The 18,242-nt window shown below is 42.7% G+C and overlaps 1 protein-coding gene across 7 annotated transcripts in view; it reads right to left on the minus strand.

Annotated features, from left to right (window-relative positions):
• The window catches only part of KIF1B (kinesin family member 1B), a 78,254-nt gene that overhangs the window by 15,480 nt on the left and 44,532 nt on the right, over positions 1-18,242 (minus strand). For 6 of the 7 annotated variants that reach the window (XM_014891885.2, XM_088178667.1, XM_088178666.1 and 3 more), the window contains 14 exons: positions 16,018-16,114; positions 15,124-15,272; positions 14,738-14,919; positions 14,319-14,456; positions 13,385-13,633; positions 8,388-8,506; positions 6,688-6,773; positions 6,413-6,542; positions 5,970-6,129; positions 5,275-5,365; positions 4,639-4,757; positions 4,049-4,104; positions 1,331-1,439; positions 658-724 (listed from right to left, as the gene is read on the minus strand). In XM_014891885.2, coding sequence (XP_014747371.1) covers positions 658-724; positions 1,331-1,439; positions 4,049-4,104; positions 4,639-4,757; positions 5,275-5,365; positions 5,970-6,129; positions 6,413-6,542; positions 6,688-6,773; positions 8,388-8,506; positions 13,385-13,633; positions 14,319-14,456; positions 14,738-14,919; positions 15,124-15,272; positions 16,018-16,114 — 1,752 coding nt within the window. Of the gene's footprint in view, positions 1-657; positions 725-1,330; positions 1,440-3,315; positions 3,517-4,048; positions 4,105-4,638; positions 4,758-5,274; positions 5,366-5,969; positions 6,130-6,412; positions 6,543-6,687; positions 6,774-8,387; positions 8,507-13,384; positions 13,634-14,318; positions 14,457-14,737; positions 14,920-15,123; positions 15,273-16,017; positions 16,115-18,242 lie in introns of all 7 variants that reach the window. The other variant, XM_088178672.1, reaches the window with a different exon arrangement.

Raw genomic sequence — 18,242 nt, forward strand, 5'->3', positions numbered from 1 at the left:
TTTGCACTTATACTGCAGAAGTGAAGTAATTATTATCATTTAAAGTAGTCTGTAACTGAGCAAACACCTCTTTTCTTCAGGGTCCCTAAAATTCACTTCAAGGGGATGTTGTATTCTCATATGTAAAAGAAATTCAATGCTTCCCCCTCCTCACTTCACAGAGTAGGAAAAATATAACTTTAAACCTACAAATCATATTTAACTAGGATTATCTTTATAATCTAGCTACAGACAAAATATTATTAAGGATTATAAGAGGCATTTAAGATGCACTGAGATATGGTCACTTCATAGATTATGTGTCATAACCACAAGCAGTGAGAGAGAGCAAATGGAAGTTGAGTCCCCATGATCCTTCTGTATCCTTAGAGATGTTGGAGAACACTGAAGGCACAAATGTGGTCCCAAAGGTTCCTGCTTTTTAAAAGGCTTTCATCTTTCCTGAGTGGGATGCCCACTGATAAGCAACAGGAACAGCAACACCCTGAGGCCAAACCATCTCCTCACAGCCCAAAGCCAACAGACAAGCACAGACTGGGAGACCCCGAGTGTCACTGCACAGCACTGTGGGACAGGAGATGCAAAGGCCAGCCAGCAGCATCCCCTCCCTGCTGCAGAGATGACCCTTGCTGTTCACAGCTTGTTCCACATCAGTACCTGGTGCAGCAGGAAGGTGCCCTGGCAGGGCAGGCCCCCGGTGTGATCCACAATGGCAGGGATGTACCTGTGTGAGACAGACAATCAGCAGGCAGGAAAGATGCACAGCACAGCAGCTTCTGCTGCCAGCAGTCTCCTCTCCTGGTAGCAGCTGAAGACATAAGAGGGCGTCTTTCTACTCTCCAAGCAGGCTCTTTCTGGCATTACAGGATCAGTGAAACATGGAAGTACCATCCACTGTACTTCCAGTACTAATGGAGAACTGTGGAACTCACTTGTCAATATAACCCTAAAAACCTGTCAGGGAAAAACCTCCTTTATAGCAGAGATGAGCACTAAACAGTCTGCTATGTGACTGGAGCATAAAATCTCCAGGGTCCCAAAGAATCCAAACTCATGACCTATACAAGGGAAGCCTTCCCAGCACCTGTGCCTGGAATTTCACCATGGAAAGACCTCCCACGTGTGAAAGCAAGTCACTCTATCACTTTGGTCCTTTCCAATGGGGACAATTACTGCCAGCAGACTGGACACCCCATCACTACAAACCAGCCAGGCCCCCACCATGGTGACTGCTAAACATCAGTCTGGTCCAAGCAGAACAAAGGGGAAAAACCCCAGAAATCTCATAAACCACTGTTCTTGAAACACACAATATTAATAAAGGACTTACTCCCCTGTTGGCTCCAGTTCACTGATCTCAAACCACACAAGGAGGTCGTATTTGCTCACACTCTGGCCCAAGCTGGGCTTGCTCATAGTATTCAGCTTTGTAGCTGGCACTTAAAAGAAATAAAAAGAAAGAAAGAAGAAAAAACGAGTAGTTTACAAAGACTGAACAAGTAAAGCTTACTCAGGGCTCATGGGAACGTGCCATCTCAGAGGTCCTAAATGATCTATGTACGTAGGCAGACCACAGCTTTTACCATGAAAACAACATTGCTTACAGCAATCATTATTTCTCTACGGGTTGATTTTTAAATCTAGGTTACTAGATTGGAAAAAAATTTTGAAGTTAAATAATGGAACAAAAGTGCATCCAAAGAGCCTGGAAAAATACACAGTCCCTCTAGATCCACAGAGAAGTTTCCTCAAATGTGCATCAGTTGCTTTATGGCTTAACAGTTTATGATTTAGAATTGCTGAAGTCTGTTCATCTGCAGCATTACTCACCCATAAAATACATTTCACCTTTCCTACACAAGAGCAAAAGAATAGAACTTAAAACTTCAGTCTTCACTTCTTCATGTTACAAACTGCCAGACTCCTGCATCACTTGGTTAAGATATTGTGTATGTAAAAAGGCAGAACAAGACTTATTCCAGAGCCCTAATCCTGCCAAAGTATTTTTCTGGGCTCCTTATCTCTTGGCATTAGTGAGTACAACCAGCCAGATCCCCTCTAATTCCTATCATACAAATGTAGGGATAAATCATGTTAAAAAAAATAATGAGACAGCTTAAATTCTAGAAATAACCTAATACTCCTTCACACATCATACCTTTTAATTACCATTACATGCCTTCTCTTATCTGTTCACTCATTACATTTTTGTAAATGGAAATATTTTAAAAGTTTTGTTCCCGTACACTCTGGCTGGGATTTTTGTAACTCTGATTTTCCATTTTTTTCTCCTTTCATATACTAACCTTACTACTTTTATTAAGCCAAATAATTATTCTCCTTTCTACCTCTCAAGACCTAATCCTCCCTTGCTGAGGTGTTCTTTAGATTCTCCCACCTTTACACCTCTGTATCCTTCAGCTTCTACCATGACTTAATTTCCTATGGCCTGGAAGGACACAACAGGCTCCAGCTGGAACAGGCCCTTAGAGCTGTGCCTAGGTGCTCTCTTTTGAGATTTGTTTCCTTTCTGGGTAAAAGAGCAGCTGCCTCAGAGGGACAGATTTTACAGGAATCAGTTATTCACAGCACAGCTCTATCCCGTGAGGCAGGGAGCTTGAGGCTCATCATTTACCTTCCCATACATTACTCAGGGTAGTAACTCTCTTACACCCAACCTCCTCATGCAGCTGCATATGAACTCACTACAGCCAGGGGAACATCAAACACACAAGTCACTCAAGTTTATTGCTAAGCAGAGCGGCTCAAGAGCATCAGAAGAGAAAAACAACAGAAAGACAGATTTAACTAAACATGAAAGCTTAGTACTAGATGTTCCCACAGACTTGCTCTGGTACAGTTATTCATCAGCATGACTTTTTTTGAGTTAAATAGAACAGAATACAAATGGAAGTGAGGAACGGCACTGTTAGTGGCAGAAAAGGAAGATGAGTGAAAAGGAAACCTATATAGAACACAGCAGAATGCTTCCTCTATACCTGCCTGTGCTTTCATATGCATCTCTCATCCCAGTATCACAAAACTCTATGCAGAACACAGGAAAAATCAGAGGTCCTGGAAGTTTCAGGGAACAGATGCAGTGACACACAAAGCTCTGTGACTCCCAGCACACTGGAGTCTGTCTCTATAGTTCTCTCTAAAAGAGCCCTGAATTTAAGCACAGCATCATCCTTCCATGAGCACAACCATGGCAGCACTACTCCTAATACTACCACATGATGAAGGAAAAAGGAATTTCGAAGCACATTCTGGAACTACTTCTACATCTATCACAGACCAAGTTTGGCTACTAACCATCTCGTTTAGGAGCCCGCTCACTCTGACAACTGGGAACAGGCAGAAAGAGAAAAGGTGGCAGCTGGTCAGCTCCATCCTGGAAAGCAGCCACAGCAGAGGAGGCCAGCACGTTGGCATGCTCGGACAGCGTGTTCAGCACATGCACGTTTACATAGCCAGACATAAGGTACCTAATCAACTCAATTTTCCTTTCATGGTCTGCAGAGGGAGTGGAACACACACAAAAAAAGGATGGTGGAAATATGCAGGTGAGAGAAAGAGGGAGAAGGAGGAAATTAAAGGTGAAATGGGAAAAAAATATCACAAAAGAATTCAGCATGCATTATTCCAATTAAGCAAAGAAAACCAAGGATCATTTCAACAAGACTGACTCACTAAACGAGAACGTGAGAGAGCAGAAAGTTGAAGCAGTTAATGAATAAGCAGATTTCCAGTCAGTAAGTGCTCAGTAAGCACAGCAAGAGCCATAGCCAGATCTCATGGAATATGGTCAACACTTCAGGAATGGAATTCTACCCCCTAATGAACCAAGCAGCACTTCCTGCAGAGGAGACTAAGAAGAAATAAAAATAAATCATGTAAAGAGGGCAGAAAGCCAGCAGAGACATTCAGTGCCCCTTGTACCACTCACTCCATTTACATTTCTCATGTCCTGGATACCTCAGGAATACCCTACAACCTCCATTTGCAGTCCACACCTGTATGTACAGAGTCACAGAGCTGTTCTCACCTGGCTTGGACAGTGGCATAGGGGGAGGAAAGAATCTTCGAGAAGGCTGTGGAGGGCTACAGAGAAACGAAGAGTTATCAATACAGAGGCAGTTAAACGTAAGAAATGTCCACAAATGCACACACATGCATCTTTGGATACACGTGCCTATTATTGTCTCTAAAAATATCCTCACAATTCTATGAACACAGGTAAATATCCTCTGTCAGGAAAACAAGGGGGCTCAGCACACTTCTCAGACTAACTTATGCTCTTTTTCTATTCTAACTGAACCAATCCTAGGAGCACTGCTGAGGTTTCCCCAGGGCTCAGAGATCACTGGTAAGTTCCCAGTATTCCCAGTGCAGTGCTCCCATCACCAGGGTGTTTGTAGGGTGGACTGGCAGAACGATTTCCATGTTTGAGGGGGCAGAACAATCCCATCAGTCACTACACTGGGCAAACAGGCCTCTGCCAGCACTTTTACCTCCAGCAGGAGTTCTGCTTGTGAGGCTGTGGTGCACAATTTCAGGAGTACAGAAAACTGCATAACCTGAGCATGATCCCCAAGTGTCTTTATGCCACTAGCCTTTATGGCTAGTGACCAATACCTGCTGAGATCCTGTCCTTGCAGGTGGAGAGGATGCTGCTGATAATGTCCGAAGACTTCAAAGACAATAGGCTTTGTTTTGATGTACTCCACAAACGATTCTGTCACTTCCACAGCAATCTATTTCAAAAGTGAGGAAAGAAAATGAGACATTCAAAAAAGGAAATCTTTTTAGGAGTCTGTATTTTTCATATCACTTAGTGTCACTCACAGTAAAAGGAACTGCAATCCCTTTTGGTTGAGGCAGTAATTCTACTCTCCAATAATGGAGAAAATTAAAGCCTCAGTATGAGGCATTTCAAGTAGAAGAGGAGGCTGCATGTAACCAAAGCATTACACAGTTCATAAAAATAGATAAATCCAGTTCATCTGAGATCATGAGCACTACTATTCACACATATATTTTATTTCCTCAATTCTAGACTGTTTTCATCCTGGAAAGGAAACAAAGAATTCAATGGCCACAAAGTTTTTGCCACAAAGAATCTTTCTATGTTTTGTTTTGTGATGAGGATTACATCATTTACCTGATCACTCCTAGTACTATCTATTCTTAATAATTCTGCTTGCCTTGAGGGACACACACAACTCCCAGTGCTGACAGAGGGAGTTACAGCTCATGGGAAGCTTTACTTACATTCTGTACATGGTAAAACCCAAGGGGAGTCCCTCGGCCATTGTTTTTGAGAGGTTCTGTTGAGAAAGCTTCATCATGCCGATGTAAAAAGCTTTAAAAAAAAAATCAACCAAAAATCAGCCACCACAGAATGCTTTCATGAAGATTGTTGTGCTCTGAATCCAACCCTGAACAGAAATCCTAAAACCTAAAGAAATGTATTCTGCTGGAATTTTAGAAGCAGGTGAGTGATGGTCTAAAGCTGGGAATACCATAGTCTTGTGGGACCACAATTCCTGTACTTGTTTTATGTCTTTATTATTCCTTCTTATTCTCTTCCTTTAGAACCCAAGCCTAAGAACACTTTCACTTGAGAAGTACTGATTTCCTCCAGGGTCACGCAGCTTTCATTCAAGTGGGTGTATGTACAATCTAGTATTGAATTTTTCACAATAAAGGCTTAAAACTTTAAGGTATCTATAAACTAGTAACTCATGAGTTCACTTAGATTCCTAATTCCTTTCTGCAAAATTTTATTCCTTAACACCTGCTTAAGAGAAAGTGGGGACCAGGAACTCCAGTAAGTGACAATTGTTTTTCTCTGCTGTACAACACCTCCATCCATCTGAAAAGTTTCCAAAGTTCCACTGCCCACTGTTCTTTGCTCTCTTTAACAAACCATTTATTGCATAATGCAAGTAAGGACAAATACTTACTTGAACTGGCAGAAAATATCTGCATATTCGGGGAGGATGCCACTGGCCTGGAGCACTGTCACACGGAAGGTGAACACACTGCCCAGCTTCAGGTGATCACCAATTTCCTCAGTGAATCCTTCCATAGTCATCTTTCCATCCAAAGTGGCTGACTTCAAGTCTTAGGGAGAAAAAAGAATCCCACATTAATTTTTTTTTCTCCTTTCTTTTCTTAAAATAGCTCTTCAGGAGGCTGATAACCAAAATATCCAAATACTTGGGAAGTTTTTCAGCACAGTTCTTCAAATGAGGAAGTTCAGGATCTCTCATGTTCAACCCACTGGTAACATCTCTACCTTACCATGAGATTCTTGAAGGATGCTCAGAACTCCTTTCTATGACTGACTGAAAGTGTCACGGATTTCCCAGAAGTGCTCCAAAACTACCACATATTTCTTGCTTACCCAGCTCATTCATTCTGTTGATCTCCTCTGGAGGAGTGGTAACCTCTGAATTCTGTCCTTGCCCTTCCACAATTCTTAACTCCTCCAGTGATAGTCCAGACCGAGTCATCGCAACTGAAGAAAAATCACTCTGAAAAATTAAATACAGTGGCTTGTAGGAGACTCCTGCATTTTCTGGGTTTGCCATCCCCTTCTTCCCCTACAACAGTGCTCTTTATTTAGAAGCACAAACTACTACACTCAAAGACACCTAACTCAATTTTAAGAATTCTTACCTTATCAAAATACTCATTGTCAAATGAAATTTTAGCTGTCCCAGACTGTCGAATACCAGATCCATAATCTGGGGCTTCTTCATCAGCTGAAAAAAAAACAGGGGGAAAAAGAAGATAAATAAATGATGGGGAGGAGAAGGGAGATTCCCATCCAAATGGAAATTTTCATTGTAATGGAAACCAAAACAGAAAGCAGAAGAATCATCCAGTTACAAGTTGGACAAAGTGCTGGAAAAGATCATGCCAGGAAGCTATCCCTTGGGAACTCAGGTGTGGGAAAACAAGACAAGCTCTGAAGTTTCATTCTGAATATACTTAACTTCAGAGAATTTTGAATGCAAACCAATTTTAGTACTAATTTTTACTATTTATTTACTTCTGATTATTATACTGAGGTAAACTAACATCCGATATTCTGTAGCCATGAACTCAGCACTAGAAAAGCTCCACCAGGACATGCTGGAAGTCTGAAACCTGGGTCTGTCCATATAATCGGCTCATTTCACCTCCTCCTCTTCACAGAGAGCAACAACAGAGCCTGGTTAAATGCCAGGGGCTTTTTCACATTAAATGCATACTCACAGGAGAAATCCCAAGATTCACAATGTGCTCCAAGGCTTTGCTTAGGGATCAAATGGCCCTTTTCCAAGAGATGTCCCCAGTTCAGTTTCTATTAGCCATGCTGTATTCAGCTCATTTAGATGGATAAATATTTATTTGGAAATATTCAGTCAATGCTAAGGGGACCAAACCAAACTAGACTTTTGAACACATTAAACCAGATTTTAATTCACTTGTTTTAATCACTGCCAGAATGATTCTTATACATCTTCAGAGTCTGAGTTTCATTGTATGTTCCCAAGGAGAGCAAAGCTCCCAGGGTTACCCTACCTAAACAAGCAAGAGCTGCTGGCAGTTGGCCACTGCTGGAAAAGGCAAATTATGGGCAGGATCTGTGCTCCCACAGCATGGAAAAGGCATTGCCCTGAAACCAGCCCAGCTCACACTGAGCAAGTCTGAAACATCAGGACTGAGCAGTGACCTGCAGTTAACTCTGGCACACACACAATGGCAGCTCAGCACTGGGGGAGGCCCTGAGCACCCCACATATCTACTCTTCTCTTCTGAAAAGAATTCCTGGTGATTAAACACTGTGTTAAAGCAGCTTCTAAGTCTCCACATTTTTAGTGAGGCAATGAAGGGGGAAACTGGTGCTGATTTCTGTTTACACCGTGCTGAAAACCATCAGTTCAGGAACTCGTCCCACGCTCTCTGCAGACCCCAGAGCACATTTCTGAGCAGTATTTAAAGGGACAGTCTGAGCACAGCTACAACTTGGTACATTTAACTTTAATGCAAGTCACCAAAACTATCCAACCAGGTACCCTTCTCCACTGTTTATACTGGGTATAAACAAAAAAGCTTTGCTTTAGTTTTAGTTTTCAGACTTACTGACAGTAGTTAAAAGCAGTGTTGCATTAGTTACCAGGTATAAACTACAGTGGTCAACATCATCATAATTTTACAATCTTTTGATCAGTAGCATTATTTCAAGACTTATTCATGCTCAGCCCATATGGTGAAACAATGAATGAAATCATTTCAGTAAGACCAGAGAGCACCATGCAGGTTACTGAGGCTAGAGTGGAGGAGGATGTTGGTTTTGGTGGGAGCTCTCTGGCCAGCACTCAGGGTCTCACCTGCTATGGCCTGCACAGCCACGCGCAGGAAGCCCCGCACCTCGCCCTTCTCGCTCACCACGGCCACCCTGTGGATCAGGGGCACTGGGTACAGCAGATTGCTCAGGTACACGAAGGCTCTGGTGACAGGAGAGAAACACAGCAGCATTAGGAGCCACGTCCCAAGCCCCAGTGCAGCTCTGCTCGGCTCCTGGGACACTCAGATCTCAGGCACTGCATCTCCCGGACCTGCAGAAGGTCCTGGCTCCATCCTGCCCGCACAGAGCTCCGGCCAAGCCCAGTGCAGGCACCCAAGGCTCTCAGCCAGAGCCTGCAGGGAGCCAGGGCTCACAGAAGGAGTTACAGACACAGGAGAGAGGATGGCTGGATGGGAGGAAACTGGAGATGCTCTGCAGGTGTGAATGGAGCTGTTAGCAAGCTGAGAGAATCTATCAGGGAACTACTGATTATAAAGAATGAGGGAGTTGGAAGGGATAAATTAAAAATGAATTGATCTACTGTGCTCACACAGCCTCAGTTTTTTACTGAACATATAAAACCACTCTTTTAAAAACAGATGGACTGAATGTTTTCTCTCTTCTAGACTCCTTGGGTAACACTGTGTGCAGAATAATCAGAAACCCACAATAAACCATAAGCCATCACTTAGGTTTCTTGGAAGATTCACTGATTGTACAGTTAGTGGAAGACTGGCAGTCTTCACAGGTAAATCTCATTTATTTCTTTGAAAAAACAAAACATAACAAAGAAGACATGACAGCACTACTCTAGAGCAACCACTTAGAAATTACAGTTTCCAAATGGAAAGCAGCCTTTAGGCCCCATAGGGGACCATCTTGCCATTCCTTAACTTTTAAGTTGTATACAAGTATCTGTTTTGGAGCAGTAAGGTAACTAATTTAATTGTACAGATTTTAATTAAAAGTCTGACTAAAGTTATTAAAAGTTAGTTTCTGCAATGAATTGCAGTAGTTTTTAAAGCATCACACTTCAGTGGGATTAGCTTGAGCAAAACATTAAATGTTGACTTGTTGACTCAACAAGTCAGCTAAAGAACAGCTCTCAACAAGGGGAAAATGTAGAAGGTTTTATTTATGAAATGAGCTGTTTCAGAGTTCAGAGGAGGACTGAGATACACAGAACTTTAACCAATAGTTTTACCAGTCATTACATTTAAAGTGACTAATTATGTAATTTTAACAAATGTATGCCCATTAAATTATACTGAACAACATTATTTTAACTAATTTCCTCCTTACAGTTCTTTTTATAAGTCCTTAGTATTACATGTAATTAATTCCTGTAATTTATAACTGTTATTTTTAACATTCCTAGGAAAAGTCCTGCATGACAAAAGGGAAGTGTTGCTCCTTGGGTTCATGAGCCCCTTCCAAGGATGAATGAATGAATTCTTTTGAAATGACAAGGAAATCAAACACATGTCAGTCACGAACCAAGGACACAAAAACAATGTTACTAAAAAAAAAGTGGTGATAAAATGCAATAGAGAAGAAGATGATTAATATAGCTATGAAGTAGCAAAACAAAAAAATGAAGAAAACTATAACAACAACAACAAAAAAAAAACAACTGCAACATAACACTTCACTAAGATTAGGATTTAATTCCTTTTCAGTCTGCTTCAAAGTGAGGTAAGCACTGATTAAGCAGGGGAAGGGAGAAAAGACTAAATTTCAAGTAACAAAACAAGAAGTTAAATTTTCTTTTTCCGTCTAACATTGTCATTTTTAGCTTTGGAATTTCAGGTGATGCTCATCTGAGAAACCAGCATTCAAGCACACAAGAAAACAGTCCCTGAAACTGGAATGGTTCACTTGGGCTGGATCAGGGATGGAGTTCTCAAAGGTATGCACTCAACAAGAAAAACACACCCAGTTTGAAAAGCACATTCTAAGCCAGGGAGAACAGGCATTTCCCAACAGAACAGAAGCCAAAGAGCCCTGCACTGATGTGCACAGTAGGAGTCTCTCTAACTAGGAGAGTCAGGCATTGCAGAAGCCTTATCCCTTCAAAGCCAAACTAATGGAAAGTGAAAGCATCATCTGCATGAAAAATAATAATAAATGTTTATTTGCAGGAAAAAAGTTCTCCAGGTGCTGCTCAACATGTGACAGCCAAAGCATTCAGCTGGATTAGCCACTACCATTCCAAGGAAAAAAATGTATTTCTCTTCTTCCTCAAATTGCTTCCATCCAGTCACCTTGTTCACTGGAATCATTTTAACTTAGAGAAAGAAAAGCACATAATGCTAGAAAGTGTTAAGCCTCCTGCGTGCTGATGAAAATGCTGCATCTCTTTTGTAGAGTGGAGAGCAACTGCACATGTGCTGCACCAGACAGAGCTGGGCTATGCAGCACTACTGCTGCCAGGGCCACTGCAGCTGCTTCCTCATGAGACAGTGCCAAGTCAGGAGTGGATGAAATCTTTAGGTTCTCCTCCTCTTCCCACATCTGTGAGGACTCCCACTCCCCAGAGAGCCCCTAAGTGTCCCCCTGCACTTAGCCCAGCAGACTGAAAGAGGGGAGCTGGATTAGCAGAAAGATTGGTGAGGTAAAATGGCATACTCACAACAAAACTAGAAATTAAATTTAACAAACACAATCTTTTTAAAAACCAAAACAAAACCAACAGAACTCAGAATGATGGCGGATATTTTTAAAATAAACACATTAGGATTTAAATAAAATATCCCATAGTCCTCTCCCACCTCCCTTAAAAACAAAGCAAATGCTTGATATGTCACACCATTAAACAGAATCAGCCTTGAAGAAACCCAGCATGCCAGAAGAGATGGCTAAAGGGACCAGCTCTTTTTCCTTTTCTTTAAGAGTTACAAATAAAAGACAGTCATAGTACAGAGAGAGAAAAGAAAAGAACTGTGATGGCCAGGGAGTTGGATAACTACATGATCCATTTCTCCTCCTCCACTCCTTCATGACCTGCACTTGTTACTGCTGACAAATCCCCAGAAATACTAAACTTTCTTTTATTTGTCCTTCACATTCTATAGCATATCAACCAGTACATAGTTGGTAGTGATAAGGAATTCTGGTTTTGTTACAAACTGAACTCTACCTTGTGCCCAAGACAACACCTGTGTAGATGGACACGCCCCTGGTACTGGTGAGTCACTGCTCAAAACCAGAATTCTCACACTGGAAGACACAGAGGACTCAAAATAGTTCCTACTCAGTGGTGCAGGACAGTCTAACAGCCTCTGCTGACAGAATGGGCTCAACAGAACAGGAATAGAAACAACAGAAATAACAAGTGAGCAGAAGTCACTGAGCTCTCCAGCCTCACTTCAGGAACTCAGGTTCATTCCCCAGCACTTCCCAGCTCTGTACACGCAGCTCAGAGTGCTGCAGCTTCGTGTCCATGCACAGACAGAGCTCAGACCTCTCTGAGAGCTCAGAACAGGGAATGGATAGCAAGCTGTGTGACTGCCAGGAAGCACAAGTGTTTTCATCACACACTGTGTTTGCTCAGCCTGTGCTGTGCTTCCTGAGTGAGCATGAACAGCTCAGCTCTTTCCCAGGCTCCAGGGGCACACAGAGCAGCCCTGGGCTCAAAGGAGCCAGCACAGAGCAGCACAGAGGCTTTCCCAAACTGCCTCCCCACCTGAAGCAGATCATCAGATTTTGTAAAATGTGGCACCAGGCATTGCATGTAAGGGCACAGATTCAGAGAACACAGAGCACTAACTCAATTTCTTGCAACTTTAGAAATTTTTGTTTCAAAAACTAGATCAGGGAAGTTGCAAATTTCACTACAGACAAAGCCTGAGGTTAGACAAACACACTACACTGAATTCAACGCTTGATAAAGACCAGCAAACTCAGCCTCTCATTTTCATAAATTATGCAAACAAGTGTCCTGCATTTGAGGAAACTGCATAAAGATCCTACCATCCTGACCCTGAGGTCCTTCCTGCTTGCACTCTCAGAGAAGGATAAAGCCAAGCTCTGGTCCCTTTTCCTTTGTTCCTCCCTTCTGCTGGCCGTGGAGCCTTTTCTTTGTACCACGCCTGTGGCAAGCACCTTAATGAGGGTGTTGGCTTACAGGGTAAGCAAGGAAGCACAAAAGCATCACGGGGGAGTGGGAAGCAGCACAGAAAGGAGCCAAGCCAATAAATAAAAATGTTTCTGTTTCTAGTAATGAGAAACATGTGCTAGCAAAACTATTACTGAAGAAACAGTGCAAAGAACTACATTTCTTTAATGTACCTTGCTGTCCTTAAGGGTCTACACCACAGACTGAGGACTGATAATGCCTTAATTCTTTTTGTTCTGGGAAGCTCAATAATATTCTAAAATACATAAAGAAAACTTGCTTCAGGAATTCAAGCATAGTGCCTGGGGAAAGTGCCAAACACAGACAGTGAATTTCAGTGTTGATGACCTTTCCCTGTGTAATACTGGCTACAGAGAATCAAGCATAATCTGAGAAGCCAAACCATCTCAGAGACTCTTCCTCCTCCAGAAAGGACCACTCTTCTTTCTCCTCATGCCACCTTTTTGTATGCAGAGGATGTTAAGCCTGTTTTCAAAAGAAATGGATTTCTGGGTTTGGACTGAAAGACTTCCCACCATAGTCAGATTCTCTTCCATGGAAGAAAATAACACAATTACAATTCTGTCTTAGTGACCCTGCAACAGCTAAATAGGGAATTTTGTAAATGTTTAAATACTGTACACAAACCCCTGCTCTCTCCAAGCTGTGACAGTGATCTCGAGATAGATTTACTCACACTGTCACATCTAAGGGTTATTTTCTCAATTACTGCATAGGTCTTCATGGCCCCACACACAGGAATTTAAAACTTAATGCTGAACTACACTCATTCTCCGGCAATTCCAATTTGTGGCCATGGATATTTTGGCTAGACTGAGCATCTGTGTAGCACAAGGCAAAGCCATTGCAGTCTGCAGCAAGAGCTGGTCCCTTTAGGCCATTCTCAGAGTAACCTCACCAACCTTCCCACTAAAATGAACCAAGGGGATCGGTCGTAAAACGGGTCGCGCCCATCATTGAAGAGGTCTGATCCCTCCTCAGTGCCAACGTCGGAGCCAGTGTCATCCACAAAGGCCTCATCATCAAAGTCCTCCATCTCATCCTGCTGCTCATCTGCCAGCTCAGTGATGTCGGAGTCGGCCGTGGAGAAAGTGGGGGAGGGCGTGCGATCGGCCAGGCGCTCGTTGACGCAGCCGTGGAAAATGGGGGAGCTGCACATCAGCGAATTACAGCGATTAACAGGGTCAGCACACACAACCTGCACCAAGAGCCTCGCTGCCAAAGCACAGACACCCCTCAGCCACCAGCACCGCCTCCACTGCAACCCAGCGTGGCCAAGGGGCTGCCAACAAACTCAGGGAAAAGAGTGTCCTTGAACAGAGCAGGAGGCAAATGAAAAAGAAATAGAAACATGGCTGAGCATATAGATCTTGAGAGGACATCCATTTAACAGAGCTACATTTCTTATTTCCAACACAGCGGTTCTGCAAATAAAAATACTGTAAAGGTGCGGCCAACAGCAGGAAACGTTAAAGAATCCCATCAGACACTTCCCTAGGGTATGACCAAACTATTTGAACCACACATATGAGAGACTCTGGAGCACTTTTCCAGTGTTCTTTGGATTCTCACAGCTCTGCTCCAGTGACTTTAGAGAGAACTTAGCCGGTTATATTATTTTTAAATAAATTTATAACTTACTAAAGGCAGATTCTACTACTAGACACCTGAACTGGCAACATTCTAAAGAGCACTTTCTACTCTTAACTGTATTTAAAGTCTATTCCAAACCCCTGAAAGACAAGACCCAGCTGACACAGAGGCCACACGGTTGACTGCACACTCCGCGTGCAGCCAGAGCTGCCGGTGCAGCAGCAGGGAGGTGCTGCCCCGTACCTGCCCACGAGCTTGAACCAGTGGAAGCGGTCGTAGAAGGGGTCACTGCCCGTCATGGAGCCCTCGGGCTCCTCCTGGCTGCTGGAGGCCACGTCCCCAGCCCGGTCGTACATCTCCCGCATCAGCTCCAGCCTCTGCCTGCGGACACAGCACCACGAAAAGGCTCAGGACACAGCGAGTAAAGCAGAGAACACAAAGTGAGGTGTTCACCTCACTGGCTTCACCTGTACCAAATTACACCTAAGGACAGAGGAGGCTGTACCCTAAGTTTGGTGCCTCACTAATTCCCCAAAACGTTAGAGATTCTGGGGAAAATTTCGTTGGCAAAAACCAGACAGATAAGGAGCAGCAAGGGAGAGAATTTCTGAGTGAAGTTTCTTGGATACAGCGAATTTTGCTCTCTAATACTATCCACATACTTGAGTTTTTCCAAGGACCAGTAATGTGTTGCTCCGTTCTTGAGGTCCTGCACCTCCACAGCCAGCACGGTGCGGGGGAAGGGCCGGCGCTCGCGGCTCTTGTCCGGCTCGGGCAGGGGCAGCAGCTCCGGCGGCAGCGGCGAGTACAGCGTGTCGGTGAGCAGCACGAACTGGAACTGCACCTGCACGACACACACGGGGCTCTGCTGCTCACAAGCCACATGCTGGCATGGGACCTTGGTCAGGCAGAGGCACGATTAAACACTCACAACTGTACAGCCCAAATTAATAAGCAACGTACCATTTTAAAGACTACAAGTAACTCAGAGCATTTGCAGCAGGATGAAACAATCAAATGCCATGGAAGTGGCTCTGCATGTCCCTACCTTTTTCTTTAACTCTACACTGATTGCATTGGCTTCCTTCAGATACACTGCATTTCCCCAGAGCTGGTCCCTCAGTGAAGTGAACTGGTGGAATTTCCATTTCCTGAAAGCCCACTGGGCGAGTTCATATTCATGGCGTGTCCAGGGCACTGGGAAGAGGAAAGAAACAGAAATAAAACAATGTGGCTTCTTCTCAAAACTATCACATGCAGTACCCAATATTCCTGCTGACTGTGCCACCAAGTTCTCAACACATTTTCTGGAAGAACAGAAAACAAAACCCTACGTTTTCATTATTCATCATGGAAGAACTGGATTCAAACTACCTCAACATTAGCAGTGGAGATTAATGATCATGTAAATGAGATCTGGAACAGAGGAAACAAGGCTTTTTCTGCTCCTATTATTTTAAGTTATTTGGCAACTATTAAAGCCAAATGCCGAAAGAATGGAATAAGAGCAAGTATAATGGGAATAATAAATTATCTACTGTCCAGAAATGGAGTTATACAGACATGTCACAGCACTCTAAGAATTCCTAGCAAGGAGGAAAGAGAAACTTCGAGATCAAAACAAGGAAACAAAGGCAACAGTGTTACTTTGTTTTAAGACATCTGAGCTCTGTAAGTGCCAGGAAAAGAGAGATTCCTTCAAGGCCACAAAACGGAGGTAAAACTAATCTAATTTGTTCATCAGTTGTATTTGAAGACTTATGTCTACTGTTCATGTGGAATGTATTCTATAAACGGGTATTTGAAATCTTGATGCTGAGATCAAGAACTTACAGTGTTTTGCAGCTTTCCAAAGCAAGTTTTCTATCAATTACAGGACATGATACAGCAGCTGTTCCTTTAGACTTGGCTATATCCAAACTATTTTTAGCTTCAAACTCACCTTCCTCCTCCTCCTCCTCCTCCTCCTCCGTTGTTTCAGCTGCCAAGGACCGTGTCTCTACCTGCTTCTGGAGAGCCTGCAGCTTGCTCTCATAGTCCTGTGGGGAGAGAGGAGACACTGTGTAGGAGGACAGACAAGAGGCAGGAGGAAGCTGAGACAGACACAGATCCCATGACAGCAGCACTGCTCAGGGCAGCCCCCCTGCACAGAGAGCACACAGGCCAACACCATTCACATACAGAGCTGCTTTCGAAAATCACATTTACGTGCTCACAGCGTCTGAAAGAGGGAAAGGTTTAGGATGATCTTTTGGTGGGGTTTTTGCTAAAGACAGGAAGAAGGGGATATTATTTGGAAGCTGCCTGCTGCTTTCAGAGAGGTAGGAAAGAGGCAGAAATAGAGAAAAACGCAAAAATAAATTTGGAAGAGGAGGATTATTCACCTTCATTTTCTCAAACAGAAGGATTAACAACACCACTAATTTGCCTTTTTATACAAAAAAAATAATTTCAAATATTAGTGGGGGAAGCACTTTGTTTTCAATTCGATTTTCCCCAAGGCATGTAAGTACCACTCTCCCACATGCATTTAACACATCAGAAGATAAAATACCACCACTGCCCGGGCAGAGAAGTCTGTGCAGTGGCTTCCCCACGAGGAACACTTCAGCAATAGCTTCTGGTACAAGAGCATTTTCTTCCTGTTCAGACCTTATCGTGCCTCGAAATAAATGCTACTAAGTCCTAATGAGCTGATTATTTGCTGGTAAAACAAATACAAATTAGAACAGACTCTGCCATGGTGCTCTTGGTCTCAAAGCCTATCCCACTAGGGTATTTTATTTTTTTAAGATAAACCTTTGGCATATATTACACAAATTGAACTGGTTTCTCAAGATTTTTATACAAGAGTTACAACAATTCACTGTGTTGCTAAGATCTTAAGGAGAATTCTTGAAGCCACTCATCTTGTGTTCCAACCTTCTCTCTTCCACAGTTCCAAATCCTACAATTCTTCTCCAATGCCCAGTTTGCAAATACGTTCTTAAGTCCAAGAGCTACAGAATAAAAGCTTTACATTTTCCTCCCATCCCACTTAAGTGTCCCACCTAAAGAGATGCATCACTTATCCACAACATCATTGTGACAATTTAAATCAGCTTCAGTCAGAAAGGAGATACACCTCCAGAACATTCCTTCAGGTTCCTAAGTAATATTTTCTGGAAACAGCATTAACAAATGCTAGCTGTGCCCTTAAAAAGTGCAGAATTTTAAATATCACAAATTCAATATCCCTGAGAGCAAACCTGAACTTCATATGGCCTTCATATCTGTGTTTTAATTTTCTAATTTTCTCTTGAATATTTTATTTGGCTAAAATGCTCCTTCTTCATTTGTTTCTGCTCCATTCACCATAAATTAGCTTAGTTACACAGGAAGTGACCTCAGCTCAGCAGCCTAAGTACTGCAAACAAAACAAATACATATCCTTTCTTTTGATATTCATTCCAAAATTCTTAAAGATTCACCAAAAATCTATTCTAGACTCCATGAGACTTTTCATGAAGTATCAGACTTATCTACCCTTCTGAAATGCCCAGCATAATCCTTATTTTTTTTTTTACCCAAAGGCACTGTTTTGGATCCATTTCCCCCATTCCATACAGATAATGCTATTACATTTAAAACCAAGATAAAACTGGTCAGATGCAAAGTGACACAAACTTCTCTCACTTGCAAGGAAAGGCAAAATCATTTATTTTCCTCTAGTCTGAAGTTGATAATGTCATTTTGAGCAGCTAGATTGTAGAAATGGAAAGCTGTTCAAGTAGCATTTTAATGGAATCTTTCCAGATTCTTTTGGAAAAACTGAAAAGCTGCAGAGGGAATGGGGGGTTGGAAGAAACAAAAAAAAGAAAAAGACCCCAACCCACCAACAAACCCACAGCCCATATACACTGAGACTAGACAAAGCTTTGTAAGACCAGACTGGAGCAGTTAGAGCAGAGCACTGCAGCACAACTGAGATGTGATGTCTGCCAAGGTGCTGCTGTGGCTGAATCCCCCTGGATCTGAGGTGCACAGAAAAGTCCATTTCTTTTGCCTTCAATGAGCAAGTAAATGGACAACAGCCAGCTCTGTGTTTTCTTCCAGAATTTCGATAAACAGCACACAGGATGGTACAATGGAGCAGCTCTGAAGACACGAATGGTTTACAGCTCCTTG

The sequence above is a fragment of the Sturnus vulgaris genome, chromosome 25 (genome assembly GCF_052056855.1).
Source record: "Sturnus vulgaris isolate bStuVul1 chromosome 25, bStuVul1.hap1, whole genome shotgun sequence".
NCBI classification, from domain to species: domain Eukaryota; kingdom Metazoa; phylum Chordata; class Aves; order Passeriformes; family Sturnidae; genus Sturnus; species Sturnus vulgaris.